This window comes from Panthera uncia (genome assembly GCF_023721935.1).
Source record: "Panthera uncia isolate 11264 chromosome D3 unlocalized genomic scaffold, Puncia_PCG_1.0 HiC_scaffold_8, whole genome shotgun sequence".
Lineage (NCBI taxonomy): Eukaryota > Metazoa > Chordata > Mammalia > Carnivora > Felidae > Panthera > Panthera uncia.
This window is the reverse complement of record NW_026057586.1, coordinates 652,959-662,892: the sequence shown is the minus strand read 5'-3', so window position 1 is coordinate 662,892 and position 9,934 is coordinate 652,959. Positions and strand designations below refer to the sequence as shown.

The following is a 9,934-nucleotide window of genomic DNA, read 5'->3' as shown; positions in this document are numbered from 1 at the left end:
GGATTGCGAGCGGGTGCCGGGCCCGGTCAGCGGGTCCACGGGCCCTGTGTGGATTGCGAGTGGGTGCCGGGCCTGGTCAGCGGTGCTTCTTGTCTCCTCGGGTAGAAGCTTTACTGGGCCCAGATGCGCACGTCCCCTGCTGCTGGACTCAGGTGGGGCTGAGAGCTGGGGGCAGTGCTGGGCACATGGCCTCCTGCTCCCCAGCCTCCGTGGTCAAGGCCTTGCAGCCTCATTTAGTCGTCGTCCCTAAAAGTAACAGCAAATATGGTAGGCTCGTCCCTCTCACCACAGCTGTTTCAGTGAATGTCCCATTTTCACCGTTCGTATCGTACGGGCTTCCCCGTGGCAGAGCTGCAGGCATCCTGTCGGAAGAGCGTTCCCTTCTGATGCTGCTGTTCCAGAAGCGGACGGTGCTTATGAGCCCGTCCCACCTAACCGGCAGGTGCAGCCTGGCAGGGGGACCCATGAGCCTTCAAGGCAGTGCAACCCCAGCCCCAGCCTCCGAGCACCAGTGTTTGCCCTTGGCTCGGTGACCCAGGGCTTTGCAGACTCCTGTCTGCTGGGGTGACCCGGGGCCTGCCCCGGCTTCCCCATCCCCAACTTGAGGCTACGAGCTTTCAGGTACTTTTGTTCCATAAACGTTCCACCTTCAATCCTGGAGCCCCCTTGTGGCGTGTGCCTGCCGGCTCCTACGGGAGACCAGGTCCCTCCTCCTTCCCGAGGTGCAGGCCCTGACGAACTCTCAGGGACACCCCAGAAGCCGGCGGTCCGTCCTTCAGAACCGCACTCTGGGTCCACAGCTGCCCTCGGCAACCTCAGGAGGTTTATCACCGGCGGGAGGTGGCGCCGGGTCCCTGTTGGTACCTGCGCTGCATCCGGTCCCCTGAGGCGCATCAGGCCCGAGGCGGCCAAGCTCCCTGCCTGCCTTCTCAGTGCTCCGTGCGGTCTCGGGAGGTTCTGGCCTGGCCCTGGGGCCGGGAGGGCCCAAGGGTCTTGGCCGAATCTCCAGTGCCTTCGGGAAAGCACAGAAGACCGGCCGGGCAGGCTCTCCAGTCGGCTTTGCTGCCCAAGTGTCTTGAGGTCAGAGGCGGTCTTGTTAGGGGTGAGGGGGTAGGGGCCACCTGGGAGGTGCGTGTGATGGGGGTGTCCTGCGCCCGGTGAGTCCACAGGTGTAGGATCTGTTCTCAAGAGGGTGCCGTGGCCCCGGCGAGTCTCTGGGCGCTGCCCAACTAGAGCTCACCTGAGTGGGTGTTGGATTTGGTGGGGAGGGCAGAGCTGATGGGGGGGTCCTCCTCCAGGCCCCTGGTCCCACGGGGCCGCCGGCCGCACACGCGTAGCACTGACTCCCGTCTGCATGGGCCCAGCCGTCAGCCTGGTGCTCGCTCACGGAGCAGGGCTCTGGGGCCACGCTCTACAAGGAGCCACCACCTCCCGGCTGGCTCCCAGTCCTGGCCTGACTCCCTCCATGGCGCCTGCCCCACCTTTCCCGCACTACCTGTCACCCACCCACCGTCATCAGCTGCTGTACCCTCACTGGGTGGGGGTGGGGGGTAGTCTCACACCTCCATCTGCTTTGTGAGGTCACTTTCTCAGGGATCTTTCCTTCTTCATCCAAACATCCTGCCTCGGTCTCCCTGGGCATCTCCTCCTGCTCTGAGCCTCAGCCCTGCCCCCCTGACCGCAGCCGTCTGCCCACTGGCCTTTCTTGGTGGTGCTTGTGGTCCTGGGCCCCCTGGGCAGCGGCTCTGAGAGCTGGCCCGTGAGGCTGCACGCAAAGACGTTCCCTCTGCCTCCGTTTGGGGCTGCATTTATGGGCCCTTATTTCCACAAAGGCCCCATAATCCGAGGCCGGCTGTAAACAAAGCTTTTCAGTTTTAGCTCATGAGAGCGTTCCCGGGAGATGTTTATTGTTATTTTTGTCGTTGTTGTTATTTTTTGGTCAGAACTGGGATCGCGGTGAAGGCAAGGGCACCGCAAGCCTCCGTAGCAAGCAGATAACGTGTTTATAGAAATACGCGCGCTTTTTCACTCGCGCACGCCGACGCGTGCTGTTCCCCCTCTGCCCTGGTGGTCCTCACTCAAACCTTGAGCAGCTGAGGAGTAGACGCTAGCCTCGGACCTCTTACAGAAATGGCCCTGATACGTCTCCCTCTGGGTCCTTCCAGAACCGGTGGTGGGTGGAGGGGACGAACCTGGGACCGCCTTTCCTGAGGCTGACGGAGGCCAGTGGGGAGCACACACCCTGCTCCTGGGGCTCAGCCTCACACCGGCCCAGGCTTCCCTCCAGCGCGGCTTCTAGGCCCAGAGGCCAGAGTTGGCCACGCACGCAGGCCCGGGAGGTAAGCACCGAGGGCTCTGGGCTCTGCGGCTTCTCCCTGGCAGTCCGGGCACACACGTGGCCTGGCCCAGGTGTTCGTCCGCCACCAGGAAAGCGGATGGAACCATCGTCACTCTGTGTGGCTGGAGACTATGCGCCCACAGGCCGTTAGGAGGCAGAGTGGGCCCAGCCCCTTCTTGCGGTCCGAGTGAGGACAGAGTGCCGTGTCCTCGTGCCGGGGTGAGTGACTCCGTCCACTCAGGTGGCACGGGCTCTCGGGAGGATCTGGAGGCAGGATCTCCGTGGCAGCCTTGGCTCCCTGGAACCCAGGACCCTCTCATGAGAGCCACGATACGAACGTGGTCGGAAGACGGTTTAATGCAGGGTAAAGGCCCACGTCGCGGGCACGGCACCCGAGCCCGGAACCCCCCATCGGAATGCCGAGGGACGTCTAGGGCCGGGTTCAAACAGGCGCCCTCCCGACGGGCCGAGGGGAGGGCACGCAGGTGTCGTGGGCGGGTGTGGGCCTCGACTCAGAAGGCTCTCCGCAAGCCTGCAGGACCTGTGTTGCCCCAACAGTCTGATCCTGTGCCAGCCCCCCCCCCCCCCACCATTTTAACAGCTCACCTGACGGGGGTTTTAGAGAATTAACTTGCCAAACGGGCAGTGTCACGCTCTGCCCCTTCCGGGTTGAGAGAAGGTTCGGAGAGAGCTTGCGTACCGCCTGGGTGGGAGAGGGGCCACGCCCACCACAGCTGACCTGGGGCTGGGGGCCCTGCTGGCCGCTCCCATCTGAGCAGCTGCCCTGCTGGCGCTTCCCCCGCCTTGGCCCACGGGAGCCCCCCCAACACCCCCTGGAGCTGCAGCCCTGAACCCAGTTGTGCCTCCCCTCCCCCTCCCCCCCACGCCAGCCCCACACGTGCCTCCCCTTCCCCCCACGCCCACCCCACGCGTGCCTCCCCTCCCCCCGCCCCACGCGTGTCTCCCCTCCCCCCAGCGCACGTGTGCCTCCCCTTCCCCACACGCCCTCCGCCCCAATTACTGGTGATTACACTGCCCTGGACCAGGCGTGAGTTGCCCTGCGCTTTGTTCACCCTGTGTCTTAAGACAATGGGACGCAGCGTCGCGGATTCAGCCCAAGGGCAGCTGTGACGATGAGGGTGGTGGTGCCCGGACCAGGTGCATCTTCCCTCTGTCTCTGGTCTGAATTTGCAGCCTGGAAATGGAATAAACAGCAAAAACCTAAATTACAAAATCCGACACGTTGATTTCAAGTGGCCTTGAAGTTAAAGAGCAAACACCTAGTCTTGGGCAGTTATGCAGCCGGCAGCGGGGAGGCTGGGGCGGCTATGATGGGGGGATACGCCCACTTCCCGGAGAGACCAGCAAGCCATGGGACAGTGGAACCGCGGGCCCGTGACAACCTGGTGGCAGTGAGGCCTTTTCCTAGAGGCCCACGGGCACCGTGGACTCCCACACCGCTCTCCGAGGGCCCCGTGGGCGGACAGGGCCTGGTCGGTGGAGGGCCTGCACGCGCCGGCCCCTGTGGTGACAAATCCGATAGCGGGGAGCACGGTGACGATCATCCCGGCCTTTCCCTCCGACCAGCAGAGCTTTCTGGAGCTCTCGTGTTCGCCTGATGGGGCCACGCAGGAGCTCTGACCTTCATGTAATTACATCGGGCGATGATGGCATGCTGGCTTCTGCACCACCATTCAGAAGTCGGGGACCGGGTGCTTTGGGGTTCTCCGCTGGCGTTTCGTTTGGGTTTTATTTTTGTTTTCTAGGAGCGTGTAATGAAAAAGTCAAGAACGGGGTTTCTGTCCAGTCGCCGGGAGTCTGGGGCACTTGCGGCACGTAAACGTCGCTGCCAGGGCGGCTCACGCTTGGGACCGCCCCTCGCGTGTGACCTGCTCTGTCTGCAGAGCGACTCCCTGGAACCTGGGAGGATTAACGCGTTACAGATTTCCGTTTGTCTTAAAGAATAACGTTAAGCATAAGAGAACTGGCCTGAAAACGAATCCCAACTTTTTTTTTTTTTTTTTTTTTTTTTTAGAATTTGTTTTTCAGTTGTCTCTACTCTCAGGTTTTGTTTCAAAAGTATTTGGCGCTTCAGTTATAATTTGTTCTTTGGTGCAACAGTATTCACAGGATTTAAGCTCTCGATTTAGACTTCTCAATCATGGCAGAATCACAGGCATGTGTTTTTAAAAGATCCATGTTATGGGCCTTGTGCTATTTCAAATGTAGATTTTTTTAAATCGGCCATAGAAGCTAGCCAGGAGCCCTTTCTGGGGTACGACCCTGTGAGTTCCCCGTGTGCAGAAGGCAGCTGTGTGGCCGTGCGCCCCCTGCGGTAACGGGTTGTCCGTGGCTTAGGCGAAAATGTGAGCAGCTCACACACGCGCACGTGTAACTGTCCGTGTGCCACGGCCTTTGGAAAGGTACCCTACGCGTTTCTGGAGCACACGGCATTCACCGCATGTTATGTGAACAGGACCCACACAAGAACTGCTTTTGCAGAAATGGGCACCTCCTTTGAGCTTTGCTGCCGACGCGCTTGCTCCCGAGGCGTTGGTGTGTCTGCGCCTTCGCCCCCGTTGTCACCCCGCCCGCCCTGCAGCCTCAGCCACAATCGGCCCTTTCAGTCCCCGCCAGCAGCGCTCGGCCTTCCAGAAGTCTCCATGTCATTAAAACAACAAGCAGGTGGACCAGGCGGCCAGGATCGTGTCTGCCCGAGTCTGGGCTGTGAGTCCCCTGCTCTGCTCCCCCCTCTTCCCTCAGCCCAAGCTGCTCTGGGAGAGAACAGAATCTTTCCTCATGGAAAGTTTTACTGACCTGGCTTGGCACCCAAGGCTGGGGCCTCCCCCATTCCATTCGTGATGGAAAGAGTCTGTATCACGGTGATCAAACACGCGAGTCGTTAATACCGTGGATGGAGGCTACTGCGTGATGGGTAGAAGAATGAATTCAGCCACGCAAATGATTCATTAGAGTCAGTCCTTCATGCGCGTGGATGTGCACCTCGGAGTCTCGAGGCATAAAAATTACGCCCCACGCCACTGGAGACAGGGTCTGCTGTTGGCGGGTTGCAGGCTCTGAGAATGGGTTCTCTGGAGACCCCGCAGAGGGCTCTCCCAGCGCAGAAGTGAGTCCCCCAGGCCTGGCCTGAAGCTGCTGACCCAAGAAGCAGAGCCTCTAACGGGTCACTTCCAGGTACCGGAGCGCCTCACAGGGCCATGGCTTTTCCGACCCGCGCGCGCTCCTCGCGGGGCCCTCGGTCCGTGTGTGCGCGGAGCTGTGCGTCAAGGGACGGTGCGCCTCGTGGGGGTCAGATACGCAGACGTTGGTGTAAATATTTTAGGCTTTGTCCAGATAAACCGAAGTGTGACCCGGCAACTAGCAGAGACTGTTGGTCAGTGTGACGAGGGTCTCTCGAGTGGACGTGGGCAGCGCCCCAGCCCCGTGTTGCCGCTGTCTCAGAAGGTGCGTGCTTCCCCTTGGGAACCCGCTGCGGCCGACCCCCAGGGCAGCAGTGGTCAGGAGGCCAGGCCTCCGTGGAGGAAGAGGGGAAAGAGAGCGGGGGGTCCGGGAGGCCTGCTGAGGAAGGCCCTCTAGAAGTAGCGAGCAGACACAGACCGGCACCCAGCCCGTAACCCGTCGGGCCGTGACGTCAGAGCATCTGCTCCTTCCGACGTGTCGCGGGGCCAGGCGGGCGAGGGGCCCTTCAGCTCGTGGGACGTGGGAGCTCCGGTGTCGGTGAGGTTCTGGGCACTTTCCTCCATTCTTACCTGGTATAGACATTACCTACAAGCATGGAGTGCTTTGAGTTATCTTGTTTCTGATGACGATATCGTTCTAGAGCCTGCCTGCTTTCTGTGTACTTGGAAGGGGATCCGTGGGATTGCCGTCAGTGATATTTCCGCCTCTCCTCGCCGTCACGGGCCTTAGCTCGTCTCCCTCTTAGTATTAACTTGAGATGAAGAAATGGAGTTGGAGAGGGAAAGCAAAGGGAAGGGCCCAAGACCGCCATGGAGCTCAGCAGCCTTCCATCTACTTACGGCAGGAGCGCAGAGGACCCGCCAGCTGATGCCCAGACGTGACTGTGCTTGTGGGCAGCGTGGGACGTGCTCGTGGTGCTTTTGTCCTTTGTCACGGGCAAGCTCTGAGTAGTCGCAGAGTGTGCGTGGACGAGCATTTCATGACTGCCATGCTGGTTCTTTCTGACTTCCTCCTGCAGAGAGCAGGGCACCTTTCTGAGAGTTCTTTAAATGGCTTTGTCTCTGCCACAGATCAAGTTGTACGACTCGGGCCTGGGCTCCGTGCCTTTTCTTTCTCTGAGCCTCGCGGCGCTTTCCTACTTGAGAATGAGCGCTCTTTACAGATACCTTCAGATCTGTGAGCCTGCGAATAGCACGCCACTGTGCCGCGTCACCGGAGCGTGAAGCTGTAAGGCAAAGCATTTAAGAGCATAATGGCCACATTCAAAAAGCACGGTTGGCGATCGACCATCAGGGCCTGGCGTCTCTTTGGGGAGAGTGGTGACCAGGGCAGCGGAGGGCTCTGTCTACATCTGTCGGACAACTGTGTTTTTGTAAGAGCAGCCAGACTCTTCTGTAACTCAGGCCGGGCGCTGGGCTCTCCTGCCCCTGGAGCTGCAGGCAAAGAGACGGCTAGGCACAGACGCTTTTAAGCGATCTTCCTGACAGAAAAGTGTATTCTTACCTACGGATCCCTAAGGAACACTGAGTCACTGGCTCATGGGTGTCCGTCCCGTTCAGGCAGAGAAGAACACGGATGCTTGGAATTGTAGCAACATTCTTCCCACCGGAACTGAGAAAGTCGTTCCCGACCGAGCATGACGCATCATTGTCAACAGAGAACCCACGTGCCAGTAACAGTACGGCGTTCGGTGCTTTTCAGACTGACTGTTTGCATACGTTCTCTCAGTTCACATCTTCAGCCTTGGAACAGACCCGTGGCCGCAAGTGCCAGTGTTGGCCACACTCGGCAGGGGAGACGGGGCTCGCAGACGGGTTGGCTAATGTGCTCACATCACACTGAACAAGTGACAGGCCAGGAGCACCACGGGGATCTGCCAGCTGTGGTGTAAGTGCAGCCTCTTTACCAGGGTCTGCTCCGTTATGAGTATCTCCGCCCACCAGACACGTGACGTGCAAAGCGTCCTGCTTGAAAGTCTGGCTTGCAAGCGTGCGTGGGCCTTGCAAACCCAGGAGGACCGTGGTGCGTCTTCATCGGAGAACTTCTGGTTCTTGCCGGAGGCACCTTTTGAGAGCTCGGAAAGGGTGCCAAGACAGACGGGACTTGCAGAGTGTTGGAGAGAGGGCCTCACGGGGTCAGCACTCCCAAAGAAAGCAACAAAAATACTGACGGAACTACCAAATCAATCATTTCACAATCTGGAAATCCACCGAAGAGGCGGAACAAACTGAAAAGCATTTACTCGAGAAAAAACGGACCCACGAAGAAGAGCGGGTCTGTGATGGTGTAAGCGGGGGCTACTCCCATCCTGCCTTCCCCAGCTCCTTGGAGCATAGCTGTGGAAAGACAGCAGCTTCACAGACCGTGAAGGACGTTGGCCTCTGTGGGGCTCTGTGAACACCCTGCCCCGGAGCGCAAACAGTGTCTTGACTGGTGGCGAAGCTCCCTGGAAGGGTCGTCTTGCCGGGCCATGATGGAAAACACAGACGGCTGGACTCACGCTTGTGGGAGAGTGCCAAGGCTGGGATCTCAACCGGGGCCAGCGGGAGACCGGCCACACCAGGTGACCGCAGCGGGGTTGACAAGCCCCGACGTATTCCCGGGGACCGGGAGACCGCACGTGTGCACACAGACGCGCACGTGCTCGGGAAAGACCCGGGGAAAGGAAGGACCGGGTCGTTCGCCGCGGGCTGGCCTGGAGACCCCGTGCGGAAGCAGAGTGGATGCTGAGGCTGACTTGGGGGGTCGCCTGCGGTTCGATCTCATCAACAGAAGGTGGAGATGTAAGGCATTTAAAGAAGCCTCCCTACTGACCATTAACCCTGCTGACCTGAGGGTGACCCTTGGGAAGCCAGCCTTCAAAATGAAAACATGGTTTTCAAAGACGAATAGACAACTTAATAGCCACACGTTACAGAGAATACGGGAGCCACAGAATCCGTCCAGAAAAGTCATCACATACACAGCAGCAAGGGAAGGGGGAAATAAAGAGCAAACCCTATTGGCAGAGGAGTCTGCTTCCAAAGCTCCTCCGATACGTTATCTATAATGCCCAGTTTTCAACTAAAACGTTACGAAACCTGGAAGGAGACTTGAAAATATGTCCCATGCAGACGGGGAAGAGACAACACACCTGAGTAGACAGTGTCCCTGAGAGGGCTCAGCTGTTGGACTTAGCGGCAAGGGCTTTAGGTCAGCGGCTGGAGATCTGTTCAAAGAACTAAAGGAAACTGTGTTTAAATAATTAAAGGAAAGTATGACAACAGTATCTCAGCAGATAGAGATTATCCATAACGAGATTAAAAGTTTTTTAAAGAACCAAGTAGACATTCTCGCCTTGCAGAGTACAATAACTGAAACGAAAAGTTCATCAGAGAGGCTCAGAGGCAGATTGGAATTGGCAGAGAAAAAGAGTCAACGAACTTGAAGAAATGTCTATAGATTATCCAGTCTGAGGAATAGAAAGAAAAAAGGAAAATGAATGTGTGGGAAACCATAAAACATGTAAATAGGCATACTGAGAATCAAGAAAGACAGGAGAGAGAGAAAGGGGTAGGAAAAATATATGAAGAGGTAATGGCCCAAATCTCCCCAGATTTGATGAAAAACATTGTACATATCCAAAAAAAAAAAAAAAATCAACAAATTCCAAGTAGAATAAATCCAAAGAAATACAGCTAAGCCCATTATAATCAGACTGTCAAAAGTCAAAGGGAAAGACACAATCCTGAAACCAGCAGGAGAGAAACAAGTCCCCAGGGACACGGAGTCCTCAACGAGAGTAGTGACTGACTTCTCGCTAGCAATCGCAGAGGTCACAGAGGAAAAGACCATTGACCAAGAAGTCAATAGCTAGCAGATCTAGCTTTAAAAATGAAGGAGAAATGGGGCGCCTGGGTGGCTCAGTCGATTGGGCGTCCAACTTCGGCTCAGGTCATGATCTCACGGTTTGTGAGTTCGGGCCCCGCGTCAGGCTCTGTACTGACAGCTCAGAGCCTGGAGCCTGTTTCGGATTCTGTCTCCCCCTCTCTGTGCCCCTCCCCTGCTCCTGCTCTGTCTCTGTCTCTCTCAAAAAATAAATAAACATTAAATTTTTTTTTTTAAATGGGGAAATAAAACTGTTCCCGGGTAAACAACGATGTGGATATTTTTGTTGCCAGCAGACCTGGCCTAGGAGACGTTTTGAAGGCAGTCCTCTCGGCTGTTGGCAACTCAGATACAGGCACTTGGTAAAAAGTAATTTTGTAGACGAATTAACAAGACAGCATACATATTTCAAAACTCTTTTCTTCTCCAAACTTGTTTAAAAGAAAATACATAAAACAAAAATTACAAAACTATTCTGATTGGCTTATATAAAGGTGTCATTTGTGTGACAATAATAGAAAGGGAATG

General features: G+C 57.0%; 1 protein-coding gene across 4 annotated transcripts in view; it reads left to right on the top strand.

Annotated features, from left to right (window-relative positions):
- The window catches only part of NFATC1 (nuclear factor of activated T cells 1), a 101,610-nt gene that overhangs the window by 72,803 nt on the left and 18,873 nt on the right, over positions 1 to 9,934 (top strand). The window contains exon 11 of one of the 4 annotated variants that reach the window (XM_049620337.1): positions 4,105 to 4,336. The exons of the other annotated variants lie outside the window; for them this stretch is intronic. Coding sequence (XP_049476294.1) covers positions 4,105 to 4,178 — 74 coding nt within the window. The 3' untranslated portion in view covers positions 4,179 to 4,336. Of the gene's footprint in view, positions 1 to 4,104; positions 4,337 to 9,934 lie in introns of those variants that run through there. 4 annotated transcript variants of the gene reach the window in all.